Below are 17,248 nucleotides of genomic sequence, written 5' to 3'. Positions count from 1 at the left end.
ATGTTAAAATAGTACCATCAGACTTCAACGGACCTCTCTATCTTTGCTGGTAAGTGACCCAGTTACAGGGTACATAACAGAACAAAGTTGTGCAAGTCCTGAGTCTTCTGTACCTTCTTGGCAGCAGTGAGAAGAAAGCATGTCCAGGTGATGGGGATTCCTGATGATGGAAGCTGCTTTCCTGCGACAACATTTCATGTAGATCTGCTCAATGGTGGGGAAGGTTCAATCCGTGATGGACTGAGCCACTATTTCCATGTGATTTTCCATTCAAGTGCATTGGTGTTTCCATAACAGGCTGTCGTGCAGTCAGACAATATAGTCTGTACCACACATCTGTAGAAGCTTGTCAAAGTTTTAGTTGTCATGCCAAATCTTTGCAAACTTCTAAAGAAGTGGTGCTGACATGATTTCTTCATTACCACACTTGCGTGTTGTATTCCACCTCTAATCTTTGATGAGGACTGGCTCAGGGACCTCTGTCTTCCTTCTTATGTCAATAAGCAGCTTCTTAATCTCGCTGACATTGAGTAAGAAGTTGCTGTCACAGCACACTCAGCCATTTTTAATCTCCCTCCAAAATGCCGATTCGTCACTGCCTTTGATTCGGCTTACGACAGTGATGTCATCAGCAAACTAGAATATAGCATTGGAACTGTGCATAGCCAGTCATAAGAGCAAAGTGAGTGGGGCACCTGTGTTGATGCAAGGTGGGAAATGTGTTAGCCAATTTATGGACTCTAAGCTTCTGCAAACCACAATCCAGCCAAAGTAGATAGTTGTTTTTAGTATACTGATTGCCTGAATATTATTAGCCAGAACATTGAAGACAATTCTTAGAGCATAAGACCATAAGACAACGGAGCAAAATTAGGCCACTCATTCCATCAAGTCCACTCCATCATTTCATCATGGCTAATCCCAGAGCCCACTCAACCCCACACACCTGCCCTCTCACCATATCCCCTGACGCTGCAACCAATCAGGAATCCATCAACTTCTGTTTTCAATATACGCACGGACTTGCCTCCACCACAGTCTGAGAATGAGCATTCCACAGATTCACTATTCCCCAGCTAAAAAAATTCCTCCTTACTTCTGTTCTAAAAGGTCGCCGCTGAATTCTGAGGCTGTGCTCTCTAGTTCTGGACAGCCACACCATAGGAAGCATCCTCTCAACTTTATCTAATCCTTTCAGCAGTCGATAGGTTTCAATGAGACACCCACGCATTGTAAATTCCAGTGAGTACAAGGCAAAGGCTGCCAAACGCGCCTCATATGTTAACCCCTTCATTCCCAGAATCATCCCCGTGATGTTCCTCTGTACTCTCCCCAATGATAATACATCAAGTGCAGCCTGACTAGAGTTTTAGAAAGTTTCAGCATTATCTCCTGTTTTTATATTCTATTCCCCTCGAAATAAATGCCAACATTGCATTTCAAGTCGTCAAGTCAAATCACTTTTATTGTCATTTTGACCATAACTGCTGGTACAGTACATAGTAAAAATGAGACAACGTTTTTCAGGACCATGGTGTTACATGACACAGTACAAAAACTAGACTCAACTATGTAAAAAAAAACCCACAGAGAAAGCTACACTAGACTACAGACCTACACAGGACTGTGTAAAGGGCACAAAACAGTGCAGGCATTACAATAAATAATAAACAGGACAGTAGGGCAAGGTGTCAGTCCAGGCTCTGGGTATTGAGGAGTCTGATAGCTTAGAGGAAGAAACTGTTACACAGTCTGGTCGTGAGAGCCCGAATGCTTTGGAGCCTTTTCTCAGACGGCAGGAGGGAGTAGAGATTGTATGAGGGGTGCATGGGGTCCTTTATAATGCTGTTTCCTTTGCGGGTGCAGCGTGTAGTGTAGATGTCCATGATGGCAGGAAGAGAGACCCCAATGATCTTCTCAGCTGACCTCACTATCCGCTGCAGGGTCTTGCGATCCGAGATGGTGCAATTTCCGAACCAGGTAGTGATGTAGCTGCTCAGGATGCTCTCAAGGCAACCCCTGTAGAATGGGATGAGGATGGTGGGTGGGAGATGGACTTTCCTCAGCCTTCACAGAAAGTAGAGACGCTGCTGGGCTTTCTTTGCTATGGAGCTGGTGTTGAGGGACCAGGTGAGATTCTCTGCCAGGTGAACACCAAGAAATTTGGTGCTCTTAATGATCTCTACCTAGGAGCCATTGATATTCAGCCGGGAGTGGTCGCTCTGTGCCATCCTGAAGTCAACAACCAACTCTTTTGTTTTGTTCACATTAAGAGACAGGTTGTTGGCTCTGCACCAGTCCGTTAGCCACTGCACCTCCTCTCTGTAAGCTGACTCGTTGTTCTTGCTGATGAAACCATTCTTTACCACAGACTATCCCTGTGAATTAATCTTCTGGATTTTCTTTGAAAACTCCATACAAGTCCCTAGGCAACATATATTGGGAACAAGATAGATATACACAACATAAATCTTGTCTCACGCAGTCAAACTAGGGCTGATTCCTGAATGGCAGTCAGCTTTGGGACTGCTGGATGATTATTCCTATTCAGTCCCCGGGGAGATATTGAGACAAACTGTAGATCAAAATGGATGTTTATAATGCAATCTTCCTAACTTTATCAAATGTGCAGCACCTAAGCAACTGAATAAAAACACAGAAGACTTTGTGCACTATCCAAACCTTTAAAACAAAATTTAAATGGTTACTTGACTTTATAGACATAACTTACTTTTTTCTCCCTTTCACTTTGTTTGTATGTTAAAGTAACAAAATGTAAATCTGCCATTTCAGACTCTGTTTGCCGAGCTTCAATTAAGCGACTGATGTATCGATTCACTCGAGTTCCTGGAGTGTTATGTATAACATTTGTGGAAAATGATGATCGATTCCTGACTTTTTCAGATGCTGTCCTCAGTGCTCTTCTCTGTGAATAAAACAAGATATTTAAATTAATGATGGGCTGAGAATGAATTGTTTTGCTACAATTCTAACTCGGTTTGTGATTCCTCCGCAGAGTACAAAATTCATACATTCAGAACATTATTACCACATGAAGATTAATACATCAGGTCCCAAAAGATGCCATTGTTGTACTTCAGGGAAAGTTCGAAGTAAATTTGTTATCAAACTTCATTTATATCACCATTTATGGTGTATTAATTTTCTTGCAAGCATTCACAGCAAATAGAAAGAAACCCAATAAAATCAATGAAAACTGCACACAATGTCAAACAACCAATGTGGAAAAGAAACAAACTGTGCAAATTCAAGTAAGAAAAAATAATAATAAATAACTAAATTATATTAAGAATGTGAGTTAAAGAGTCCTTGAAAGTGAGTCCATATGATGTGAATCAGTTCAGTGTTGGGGTTGATGAAGTTGTCCCCGCTGGTTCAAGAGCCTGATGGTTGAAGGGCAATAACTGTTCCTGAAACTGGTGGTGTGGGACCTGAGGCTCCTGCACCTTCTTCCTGATGGCAGCAGTCATAGAGTCCATGGCCTGGATGGCGGGGATCCTCGATGATGGATGCTGCAATGACGACATGCTCATTGGTGAGGAAGGTTTTACATGTGATGGAATGGGCTATATCCACTACGTTTTGTAGGCTTTTCCATTCAAGGGTATTGGTGTTTCCATACCAGGCCGCAATACAACCAGTTATTATACAGTCCATGCTGATTCTTCACAAATTTCAAAGGAAGTAGGGGCCCTGCTGTGTCTTCCTCTTGATGGCACTTATGTGCTGGATGCAGGACAGATCCTCTGAAATGACGACGCTAAGGAATTGCCGACCCTTCCCACTTCTGATGTCCCTGAAGAGATCAGACTCATGGGTCTCCAGTCTCCCCCTCCTGAAGTCAATAATGACATTGGGTAATAGTTTTTAACGGCACCACTCGGCCAGATTTTCAATCTGCTTCCTATAAGCTGATTCGTCACCAGCTTTGATTCAGCTAACAACAGTGGTATCAATAGCAAACTTAAATATGACAGTGGAATAGGACAGGCGGAGCTAAGTAGTTATGGTGCCCAACGGCAACTCCTTTGCTTGCATCTTTGAAAACAGTTCTATTTCCATCTTTAATATCTCTATTTTTCCCTTTCAGGGTTCCTTTGAAGAGCCTGACCTGGAGTTACACGCTGACTATGGTTCTTTGCGAGAATGGGACCTGCTCTTGGGGTTCCACAATCGGCCACTATTCAGCATACCAGAGCCTTGGCCTAAGATTTTGGCATGGATTCAGAAGCCTGGGATCTCGAGGAGCTGAAGATGGGTGGATCAAGGGTCAGTGTCGCCACAGGAGACCCATGTGTCGTTGAGGGAGTCGGAACATCTGCTGTGTGACTGGGGACCCGGGATCGCTGTGATCTTCTGGCACCGAGCTCAAAAAAAGCGTCATAACGGGACTTTTAACATCATAAACCAGTGAGTTGTTTATTATGTCTCCCTGATCGTTGGAAAATGTAGTCATCTCTTTCTCCCTTATTGGGAGGGAGAGGGGAGAGGGGAGAGGGGGAGAGACTGCAGCATGTCAAATTATTGGGTGAACAATGTAACTGCAAGTCTGTATCTTTGCTACTGCTTTGCACACATTTGATTGCTGGTAGCGGGTGCCCTTTATTTTTGCTGGTGAGGGAGAGGGATTGTTGCTGACTGCTGCTTACGTGCAGGAGGGAGGGGAGGCCTTTGGGGGGGGGACTTTGGGGTTCCAGCATTTAACTGTCATTCATTCTTGGGGCACTTCTCTGTTTTTGTGGATGTTTGCAAAGAAAAAGCATTTCAGGATGGATATTGTATACATTTCTCTGACATTAAATTGTACCTTCAAAACCTTTGAGGGGATAAATAAGGGGAGCAATGAAAAGATCAGGAGGCATGGACAGTTTTAGGTGTCTTGAAAAGTAATGCACCTTTAAGAGTATAACATTGGAAAAGAAAGAATATTCATGGTGGAGCACTTAAAAATGCAAGATTTTCTATTGAAGATCATCTTTGAAGAATAATAACAGGAAATATTCTGCATGTGAAATATATAGAAATACCATTTGACAGCGAAGAGTCCAAACACAAGCAAATTTACTTCACAAGCACTAAAGATTGAAGATTAGCTTTATTCGTCACATATACACTCAAACATTGAAACCTACAGTGAAGTGCATTCACTGAACATTCACTGAGCATGCAGCATTCTGAAGATACCTGGGAGCAGTAAGATGTTTCCTCTAGAGGGGCATTCCAGAACTAGATGACAATCTCATGAAGAGGGAGTCAGCCGCTCATGACTCAATAGATTGTGTACCTTAGGAGTTTTCTTTCAGGTTAATTTTGGATGCAGAGCCATTTATATTCAAAATCAAAACAAGCAGATATTCAGACTACTAGCTAATCAAGGGCTATGGAGATTTGGAAGAAAACAGACAAGATCACCAATCTACAATGCCTTTGCATGGTAGAATATCTCATCATTTGTTCCTTGTCTACTTCTATTTCTTACGTTTATTTTCTCTTAACACAAATTCTATCACTTATTTAACTTCTTTATTTATTTTATTCTCATATCCTCAGAAAGTATGAGATTGTTGAAACCTTTCCTGTTGCTATGATTTAAATACAAACAAGCCATTTTGATCATGCCAATAGATATTTAAATATCCTAATTTGCTGCACGAGCCTATATTTAGGTTCGAATTAGAGTCTTCCTTTTGTTGATGTTCATCCACATCTGTGCAACGGCCATTTAGGAAACATATAACAAAACCTCTTCCACTTCATGCCAGCTGGGTAGGGTGATGAGGGCAAAAATAAATAGCAGCTTTTTAATCAGCACAATGGCATGCTGAGAGACTGCTTCACAAGGACCTATAGAAAGCAATGACTTTCAAAAGGATTAAGTATGAAAAGGGGAAATAACATTTCCTTCTCAACACAGGATTTCATTAGCTTAAAGCCATTAAACACATCAACAAAAATTAGAATAAAAGTATTCAGATGCATTGTTTACCTTGTCATCATCTTCACATGTCATCACATTGGAAAAAGGGATTTCGGCTTTGAACATCTTTCGACAGTGCATGAGTTGGACTAGTAAGTAGCACACTGTTTTAAATTTCATCCTCTTTGCTGGCTTTATGTCTGAAAGGATCAAGCCTGGAAATATCTGCCAGAGAGTAAAACAAAAATCAATACATATTTGCCACAGCTCTAACAGTGCCATTTTAAGTCAAAGTTACATATCATAAGGTTTCCTTTCACCTCACACCTGGACTCTACTCAATTCAATAATATAGCAAGGGATCTGTGAACTTAAATGTAAATGGGATTCAGCTCAGGAGACATCAGAATTATCTTCATGTAGGTGTTCTGAATCTACATAATTTGCCAATAAGTGGCCAAAGTACAAACTTTTTGTATTGAGAATAGATGGATTAGGTGAATGAAGTAAACAAATTTGAAGCATGATGGGAACAGAATGAGTTATTGAGATTGAAATGGCTTGTTATATGGAGATAGTTTCTATCTGTGTTGTACCAACAATTTATTTCCAGGTGTAGTACAGCTTGAGAGGATATAATTTCATTCTGGCTCACTAATGGAGTAGACAACGTTTTTTTGGGATTCTGACCAGCGAGCAATTGGCATTTGCGATTGATTAGCAGGAACAAAGTAAAGGAAGGCAGGGGCAAGTGCAACAGCAGTCATGTGAGTGGACAGAATTAGAATGATGAATTTGAGGATTCAGCCCTTCGAGGATTCAGTGAAGAGAAGCTTTGGTTAGAAAAAGCAAAGAAGAAAAGCTGTAGGTAGAGTTTTCCCACTTCCTTCTTTACATTTGCTCAGTTAGAACTGTAGAGATGGCAGATATGATAATTGAATGCTCCTATTGCAGGATGTGGGAAGGCAGGGAGACCTCCATTGTCCCTATTGACTACAACTATGAGAAGTGCATCCCACTGCAGCTTCTAACCAACCATGTTAAGGAGTTGGAGCTGGAACTGGATGAACTCAGGATCATTCGGGAGGCTGAAGAGGTGACAGATAGGACTTATAGAAAGGTAGTTACACCCAAGGTGCAGGACACAGGAAATTGGATGACAGTCAGGAAGGGGAAAGGGGTTAAGGAGTCAATGCAGAGTCCCCTGTGGCCACCCCCTCAACAACAGGTATATTACTTTGGATATCACTAAGACATGACCTAATCGGGGAAAGTCACAGTGACTGGGCCTCTGGCACTGAGTCGGCCTCTGTGACTCAGAAGGGAAGGGAGGAAAAGAGGCACGCTGTTGTGATAGAGGATTTATTTATCAGGGGAACAAAGGGGAGGTTCCCATGGGCAAGAGTGAGATTCCCAGTTAGTATATTGCCTCTCAGGTGCCAGTGGCCCAGGATATCTTGGATTGAGTTATCAGCATTCTCAAGTGGAAGGGTGGATAGCCAGAAGTCATGGTCCATGTGGGTACCAACGACATTGGTAGGATGAGTGATGAGGTTCTGCATAGGGAGTTTAGGAGCTGGGTGCTAAGTTGAACGGCAGGACCTCTAAGGTTGTGATCTCAGGATTGTTTTCCCTGCCACATGCTAGTGAGGCCAGAACGAGGAAGATTATACAGTTTAATACGTGGCTGATTTGGTGTTGGAGGGAAGGCATAGGACTTTTAGATTATTGGGCTCTCTTCAAGGAAAAGTGGGACCTGTACAGAAAGAGCAAACACAAGGAAATCTGCAGATACTGGAAATTCAAACAACACACACAAAATGCTGGTGGAACACAGCAGGCCAGGCAGCATCTATAAGGAGAAGCTCTGTCGACATTTTGGGCCGAGACCTGATGAAGAGTCTCGTCCCGAAACATCGACAGTGCTTCTCCTTATAGATGCTGCCTGGCCTGTTGTGTTTCACCAGCATTTTATGAGTGTTGCCTGTACAGAAAGGACAGTTTGCACCTGAATTGGAAGGGGACTAATATTCTAGTGGTAAGATTTGCTAATGCTGCACGGTGGGGTTTAAACTAGAGTTACAAGGGATGGGAATCAGACTGCCATAATGGTTAATGGAGAGGTTGTGGAGACAGGTGTTGGTAAGACCACAGACAAAGTCAGGAATCAAAATGTTGAGCATGGTGCGACTAATGTTCTGAGCTGCATATATTTCAACGCAAGGAGTATTGTAGGGAAGGCAGATGAGCTCAGGGAATGGACCAACACCTGGAATTATGATATTGTAGCCATTACTGAGACTTGGTTGCAGGAGGGGCAGGACTAGCAGCCTAATTTTCTGGAGTTCTGTTGTTTTAGATGTAACAGAGCAGAAGCGATTAAAGGAGGGGGGTACATTAATGGTCAGAGAAAATGTCACAGCATTGATCCATCTGGAGAGACTGGGGGATTCGTCTAGTAAGGAAGTGTTATGGATGGATCTGAGAAATAAGCAAGGTACGACCACGTCAATGGGGCTGTATTACAGACCACCCAACAATCTTAGGGATTTCGAGGAACAAATTTGTAAAGATTTCACAGACTGTTGCAAGTTTGTTATAGTAGGTGAATTTAGTGTTTCAAATTTTGACTGGGATTCCCATGTTGTAAAAGGACTAGATGGTATAGAGTTTGTGAAATGTGCTTAGAAAAATATACTTAATCAGTACATAGAAGTCCCAATGAGAGAGCGTGCAATACTGGATCCGCTGTTAGGGAATGGGCAGGTGACTGAAGTATATATTGGGGAACATTTTGCGTCTTGTGACCACAATACCATTAGTTTCAAAGTAAATATGCAAAAATATAGGCCTGGCACATGGCTTGAGATTCTGAATTGAAGTAAGGCTAATTCTGATGGTATCAGAAAGGATCTGGCAAGTGTGGATTGGGACAGGCTGGTTTCTGACAAAGGTGTACTTGGTCAGTGGGAAGCCTTCAAAAGTGAAATTTTGAGAGTACAAAGTTTGTTAATGTCGATCTGAATAAAAGGAAATGATAACAATTGTAGGAAGCCTTGGTTTTCAAATGATATTGAGACCCCGGTTAAGAGAAAAAAGGAGGTACATAGCAGGTAGGAACAAATGAGGTGCTTATGGATTATAAGGAATTCAAGAGACCACTTAAGAAAGAAATCGAGAGGGCTAAAAGGCGGCATGAAGTTGCTCTTGCTTTCAAGGTGAAAGAATATTCTAAGGGATTCTGCAGATACAGTATGTTAAGAGCAAAAGAATTACAAGGGACAAAATTGGTCCTCTGGGAGACCAGCATGATAATCCATGTGTGGAACCAAAACAGATGGGGGAGATCTTAAATAATTTTTTTTGCATCTGTATTTCCATAGACACAGAATCTATAGAAGTGAGGCAAATTGGCATTAATTCATGGACCCTGTACAGACTACAGAGGAGGAGGTGTTTGTGATCCTGAGGCAACTCGGGATGGATAAATCCCCAGGGCTTGACAAGTCCTCAGGCCCTACAGAGGTAAGTACAGAAATTGCCGGGTCCCTAGCAGAGATATTTAAATTATCTTTAGCGACAGGAGAGGGACCAGAGGATTAGAGGATAACCAATGTTCCGCTGTTTAAAAGAGGCTCTAAACATAAACCAGGAAGTTATAGACAAGAGAAAATCTGCAAATGCTGGAAATCCAAGCAACACACACAAAATGCTGGAGGAACTCAGCAGACCAGGCAGCATCTAGGAAATGAGTACAGTCATCCTACCAAACAGTTTCTGTCCAAAACATTGACTGTACTCTTTTCCAAGACGTTACCTAGCCTGCTGAGTTCATCCAGCATTTTGTATGTGTTTCCAGGAAATTTTAGGTCAGTGAGCCTGACATCAATTGTGGAAAAGTTATTGGCAGGTATTCTAAGGGACCAGATAAATATATACTTGAATAGACAGAGACTGATTAAGGATAGTCAGCATGGCTTCACGCATGGCAGGTTTTGTCTAACCAGTTTTAGAGTTTTTCAAGGATGTGGCCAGGAAAGGGGATGAAGGCAAGGCAGCAGATGTTGCCTACATGGACTTAAGCAAGGCATTTGACAAGGTCCAGTAGGGAGGTTGGTCAAAAAGTTCAGTCACTCAGCATTCAATATGAGGTAGTAAATTGGATTAGACATTGGCTTTATGGGAGAAGCCAAAGAGTGGTAATAGATGGTTGCCTCTCGGACCAGAGGCCTGTGACTAGTGATGTGCTTCACGGATCAGTGCTGGGTCCTTTGTTGACTGTCATTTATATCACTGATCTGAATGATAATGTAGTCAACTGCATCAGCAAATCTGTGGATGATACCAAGATTGGGGGTGTAGTGGACAGCAAGGAAGGCAATAATGGTTTGCAGAGGGACCTGCATCAGCTGGGAAAATGAGCTGAAAAATGGTAGACAGAATTTAATGTTAGACAAGTTCAAGGCTTGCACTTCGGTAGGGCCAACCAAGGTAGGTCTTACACAGTGAAAGGTAGGGCACTGAGGAGTGTGGTAGGACAAAGGGATCTCAGAATCCAGGTCTACAGTTCATTGAAAGTGGTTGCAAAGAAAGCTTTTGGCACATTGGCCTTCATAAATCAAAGTACTGTGTATATGAGATGGGATATTATGTTGAAGCTGTATAAGACATTAGTGAGACATAATTTGGAGTATCATGTTTTGATCACCTACCCACAGGAAGGATGTAAACAAGGTTGAAAGAGTACAGAGAAAATTTACAAGGATGTTTCCGGGTCTGAGTTATAAGGAAAGATTGACTAGGTTAGGAATGTATTCTTTAGAACATAAAAGATTGAGAGGAGATTTGATAGAGGTATATAAAATTATGAGGGTATAGATAGTATTAATGTAATCGGACTTTTACCACTGAAGTTGTGTGGGACTATAACCAGGGGTCATGGGTTAAGGGTAAAATGTGAAAAGTTTAATGGCGAGATGAGGGGTAACTTCTTCATGCAGAGGATCGTGAGTGTGTGGAATGAGTTGCCAGTACAAGCTGTGCATGCGAGCACAATTGCAACAGTTAAGAGAACTTTGGATAGATACATGGATGGTAGGAGTATGGAGGGCTAAGGACCCGGTGAAGGTCAATAGAAGTAGGCTGTTTCAATGGTTTCAGCATGGACTCGATGGGCCAAAGTGGATATATTGTCCAATATACTCCTGTCCCAAAAATAATGTCACTGTACTCTGTATTTGAGTTTTGGATGTTCACATACTGATTTTTAAGAAAAAGAACTTCCAAAACTCAAATACAGAGTACAGTGACACCATTTTTGGACAGGAGTAGACTATTGGACAATATATCCACTTTTCCAAACTTCTGATTGATTAATTTGGTCCATAAAGAAATGATCTAAAAACTATTCCAAAAGTGAATTCAAGCTCTGATTAAAATATATTATGCCCATCAATATTATATTCTACAATTATCTTATTGAAAATAAAAGTTACCTAAGTATTCTAACTTATTTTAAAATTTATAACTTTGAATTGAATTCTGCAGCTATCAGATAATTCTGAATTCAGGTTTATCATCTTCTTAAAAATCTAAACACATCGATCCCATTCTCCTCTCCCTTTTCAAGAGAATAAATTATTTTACTGAGTAAAAAGCATGTAAATTTAAAATCAACATTACATTTCTCTCTTTGATACTCCATTAGTTCTATATTACCAAACACTGAGGTGTCAACTGATTTTACAACTTATGGGCTCACTTTCAAGGACTCCATAACACCTGTTCTCAATATTATTTATTACTCATCTATTATTATTATTTTGTTTTTCTTTTTATACTTGCACAATTTGTTGTCTTTTGCACCTTGGTTGTTTATTAACCTTTGTGTGTAGTTTTATCTTAATTGATTCTACTGTGCTTCTTTGTGTTTATTGTGAATGACTGCAGGAAAATGAATCTCACGGTTGAACATGGTGACCTATAAGTACTTTGATAATAAATTTACTTTGAACTTATTTCAGCACCAGATACAAGTTCAACATTTTTCCCTATGGTAAAGCCAATTAGTTTTCAGCTATATGGATGAAACGATTTAAAAAGAATTAACAACCCTCAGATCTATTTTGCATAATTCAATAAAATTCAAATACTGCAGGTTTTCCTTATTTTTTATTGAGAACTGTGAACATATGTGATACCTTACTCTCTCTGTATACAGGAGTGGAATTTAGAGATCATTTATCAAAGAAGTGTCTGAAGTTTATCACTGATATTCTGTGCAGAGTTATTGAAATAATAAAAAAAAAACACTGCTCTAATTACATCCTTGAACATTTATAAACTCATTGATTTCCAAATTGTTTGTCTTATTGGAAACCTGTCAATTTACTTAACCCTCGATATAGTATCTGAATATTTAAGTGGCAATCAACTTTTCACTTCAGAAAATAATAGCAGTAACACTAGGTGATGGTGCTCCAATCAGTGGTGTCTTAACATTAAGGAAGCCACTTATTTGGGAAAAGAAACAGATGAACAGTTTACATTTGTACAGTGCCTTTAATTTGGTAAAAATCCCAAGGCACGGATAAAAGCTTTCTAAATCAGAGATTTATACTGAGTCTTGAGAAACAGATCTCTATGACACATTGGTCAAGGGTGTATGCTTGAAGGGGAATTTTATTTTTAAGTGATGCAGAGAGAAAGGCAGAGATGTTTAAGAAAGATTTCCAGAGATTAGAGCCGAGCTGAAGGTGCTTTTCCAATTATTAGCACTACTGAATAGTAGTTGCATTATCTACTGTATGTAATGTATGTACATATATACAGAACTATGCAAAAAACCTTAGGTACTCTAGTTTTTTATAAGGTTTGTTTTAGATGTTTATTTTTTGTCTTCTGCATTAGTGTGTCAGTAGAACACAGAGAATTTTAGATTTCCGAACACTGATTTTCCAAAATATTGAACATTACAGAGAATTATTTTTGTATTTCTTTAAAGAAAGTAACATATTAAGTGATAGACCACTTTTCAAATAAAAAGTTGATTGCTTTGTACTAGGCATCTAGTCAAGTCAAGTCAAATCAATTTTATTGTTATTTAACTATATACATGTAAATAACCATATGATGTATATAGAAATGAGATGTTTCTCCGAGTCAGGGTGTAAAGCAGTGTACACATAACGCACACCAGTAGTACACATAACACACATTACACATGATAACCTATGAAGGTAACAATAAAATCTAGAGATGACTTACAGATAAATAACTAAGTGTGTTAATGTTAAATATTGTAAGGTACAGAACAATCTGCTGGTGATACTTCAAATATGATGTCATAGGGTTTCAAGAAGACTGATGGATTGAAGGAAGAAACTGTTTCCCATCCTGACCGGTCCTGTTTTTATACGTCGTAGCCTCCTGCTTGATGGTTGAAAGTCAAAGAGGATGCTGGATGGATGGATGGGATCCATAATAATTCCAAGGGCTCAATTGTGCTCCCGTAAAACACAGTTACAAAGTGAGGGAGCCTTGCTTGTCTCAAATGTCTTGTTCAGGGAGGTGCTATTAAGGGACCCGGTGAGGCCATCTGTGACTTGAACTCTCAGGAACTTGGTGCACATAACTCTCTCTACGGAGATGGTGATGGTTTGTCTGCACCTTCCTGAAGTCCAGAATGATTTCCTTTGTCTTCTCCATGTTCAGGCTTAGGTTGTTCATCTCACACTAATCCACCAGCTGTTCAACTTCTTCTCTACACTCCATCTTGTCATTGTCCTCTATGAGGCCAACCTCTGTTGTGTCATCCACAAACTTGATGACACAGTTTGAGCTAGGTTCTGCAATACAGCCATATGTCAGCAGTCTAAGCACATAGCCTTGCAGAGTGCCAATGCTCAGCGTAACGGGCCGAGAGACATTCCTGTCCACACGAGCTTAGTGTAGCCTTACTGTTAAAGAGTCCATATCCAATTGCAGAGGGAGGTGTTGAGACCCATGAGGACAGTTTCCCCACTAGTTTCTGGTGTATTATGGTGTTGAATGCTGAACTGAAGTTTATCAGTAGTCTGAGACCCCATTTTTCAGGTAGGACAGGACAGAGTGGAAGGCAAAGGGTATTGCATGATCTGTTGATTTATCTGAGCAATAAGTGAACTGGAACATACCCAACACAGCCAGGGGTGAGGCTTTAATATGCTCTATGACCAGCCACTCAAATCATTTCATTATGATTGATGTTAATGCCACCGGACAACAGGCATTTAGGCAGGTTACTGTCACCTTCTTTGGCACTGGAATGGGCTTCGCAGTCTTTCAGATTCAGTTTATTGTCATTTAGAAACCACAAATGTGATGTAGTTAAAAAATGAGACAACGTTCCTCCAGACTGATATCACAAAAACACATGACAAAACAGACTTCACCAGAAAATCCACATAACATTTGGCAATCCCAAGTCCAGAGTCCGGAGAGGCTGCTGCGTATTAACATCACGCTACCATCTTAGCGCGTTCCCTGGAAAGGAGCTCCAATCCCACCAGACAAACAAGACCAAAAACTAAAGCTACAAGACCTGCTCAAAACCACGTAGTTACAACATATAGTTACAAAATGCAAACAATAGCATAATTGATAAAAACAGACCATGGGCACAGTAAAAATAGTCCAAAAATGTTAAAAGACTAAGTTTGAAAGAAACCACCACACAGTTTCCAGAAATCCTCAGGGTCCTGATTGACTCGCCATCCCACGCAGGCGGCAGAAGGGAATGCCTTCGCTATGGACTTCCAAGGTGCCGCCCGATTCAGCCTCGCAGACGCAGCACACAACGAAAGCGACCTGGCCGCAGCGGACTCCGAGTCTGTCGAACCTCCGAGCCTCCGACCATCCCCTCCGGCACAGCTTCTCCAAGCACCATCCTCTGCCGAGTGTATTAAGACGGCCCCGCCAACAGCAAGCAGCAACGCAACCCCGAGGACTGGGGGCCTGTTCTTCCCAGCAGAGACCTGGACCTCACAGCAGCAGCAGCAATGAAGAAGGTCTTCCTGGAGATTTTCAGATGTTCCTCCGTGCTCCCACGTCCATTTTTCATCTGATTATGATTGCACACGGCACCCCGCTTCACAAACAACAGATAATCAGCTCTGGAGTGGCTGCTGCAAGCTGCGTCGCACCGCCATCTTGGATCATTTTTACAGCTCAACCTGGCATATTATCAGGCCCCGCAGCTTTTCTTGGGTTGACTCTGGCCAGGGTCTTTCTCACCTCAGCTTCAGCCAGATGGAGTGTCTACTCCTTGGGGAGGGGTACATTCCTGACCAGCGCTTTGTTCTGAGCATCAAACCAGGTGCAGAAGACATTCAGCCTCTCAGGGAGTGAAGCATCCTGGACACTGACGCGCAGAGTAGGCTTGTCTGTAATCCTCCAAATCTCCTGCCGCGTGTGCCTCTTGTCCCCGGTATCATAGAAGTGGCTGCACATTCTCTGAGAATTCTCCCATTTTGCCTTTCTGATGGAGTGGGGAAGTTCTTGCTTCACTGAGAGCTGTTGCATCCCCCAATCTAAAGACAGCATAATGATCCCTCAGTCATCACTGACCTCTGCAGTGAGCCATGGCTTCTGATTTACCTTCACTCAGATGTGTTTCATGATTGTAACATCCTCAGTACACTTCTCTATGTAGCTGGTCACAGAATCCACACATTCCTCAATGATTCCCATAGGTAGCAGCCTCCCTGAATATTCTCCAGGTCATATTATCAAAGCAGTCCTGCAGTGCAGAGATTGCACCCTCAGGCCAGGATTTCACCATCCGATTTGGCCCATTTGCTCATTGGTTTGTATGCTTGAATTAACATTACAGATAAGTGTTCTGAGAGTCCAATGTGGGGTCAAGGGACTGCATTATAAACACCTAGTATGTTCATATAACTAGGCCCAGTGTATTTTCACGTCTGATAGCAAAATTAACATGTTGGTGGAATTTTTTAGGCAGGATTGATTTTAGGTTTGCATTGTTTTAAATCGCCTGCAATAATGAAGATACCATGGGGGTGTTTGGTATGAAAGTCACCTATGGCGCTGTAGAGCTCACACAGCACGACTGGCATTTGGAGGGTGGGGGGTATATACAACCCAGTGCACGATAACAAACAAGATGATAATGAGTTGAATGAACTAAACTGATTAACTGAAACAGAAACAGGTGTAGAAGGGATCAAACTGGGTGAAGGACAACCAAACTAAAAGTGAGGATGTCGCTCTTGTGGCAGTTTAACCTTCAAATCATCAAGTCTTACCCCACAGCAAGAGTGAGCATAGCAACAAGACACAAGGTAGTCACCCTACATCGGCAAGGTCTCTCCCAAACAGAAAGTTTGTGGCAGGCAGAAGTTTCAAAATGTGCTGTCCATACTCTTCTGAAGAAGCACTAAGAAATGGGCACCGATTGAGGACCAGAAACAGAGTGGTTGGCTACAGAAGCTGAGTGCAGCAGAACGAAAGGTACATCAAACAGATGTCACTTCTAAATCGGAAGTCCAGCACTGCTATAAGCTCAGAATTCACAGAAACCATTGAAACACTAGTACATCCCTCTATAGTCCAGAGAGGAGGTTCTCTGCAGGTTTGGGGCTGAATTTCTGCAAATGGAGTTGGTGATCTCGTCAGAATTATCAGAATTCTCAATGCTGAGAAGTACAAGCAGATTCTCATCCATCACACAATACCATTGGGGAGGTGTTTGACCGGTCGGTCCAAGTATCTTTCTGCGACAGGACAATGACCCCAAACACACTGTCATGATCACAAAGAACTACCTTTAGTGAAAAGAAGAATAAGGATTTCTGTAACAGATGCTATGGCCTCCACGGAGCCCTGATCTCAACATCATTGAGGCTGTCTCAGATTACCTGGAGAGACAGAAGCAAGCGAGACAGCCGGAGTCTACAGAACTATGGCAAGTTCTCCAAGATGTTTGAAACAACATACCAGCTAGTGTACTTAAAGGCAAAAAAATGACACACTAAATATTGATTTGATTTAGTTTTTTACTGTTTACTGTTCCTTATAGTAAATTTGTTATTTAGAAACTTTTCATTTCATTAGTTTTGAAAGACTGCTTTACAGAATTTTTTTTACATGTGCCTAAGACTTTTTCACCTTCCTGTATGTGCCGTATATATATATATATATATATATATATATATATATATATATATATATATAATGCATTCTATATGGAATTGGAGTTTATAGCTAAGCTGGGAGGAGTGTTGTGTCTTTAATATTTCAGTAACATTT

General features: G+C 41.3%; 1 protein-coding gene across 1 annotated transcript in view; it reads right to left on the bottom strand.

Moving 5' to 3' along the window:
* LOC132395020 (adenylate cyclase type 1-like) overlaps window positions 1-17,248 on the bottom strand; it is a 253,841-nt gene that overhangs the window by 79,209 nt on the left and 157,384 nt on the right. The window contains exons 7-8 of the mRNA XM_059971346.1: window positions 6,008-6,163; window positions 2,732-2,926 (exon numbers count right to left, since the gene is read on the bottom strand). Of these exons, the coding sequence (XP_059827329.1) occupies window positions 2,732-2,926; window positions 6,008-6,163 (351 nt within the window). The remainder of the gene's footprint in view (window positions 1-2,731; window positions 2,927-6,007; window positions 6,164-17,248) is intronic.

Source organism: Hypanus sabinus, chromosome 6 (assembly GCF_030144855.1).
Source record: "Hypanus sabinus isolate sHypSab1 chromosome 6, sHypSab1.hap1, whole genome shotgun sequence".
Lineage (NCBI taxonomy): Eukaryota > Metazoa > Chordata > Chondrichthyes > Myliobatiformes > Dasyatidae > Hypanus > Hypanus sabinus.
Note: the sequence above shows the minus strand (reverse complement) of the source record. Positions and strands in the feature narration are given on the sequence as shown.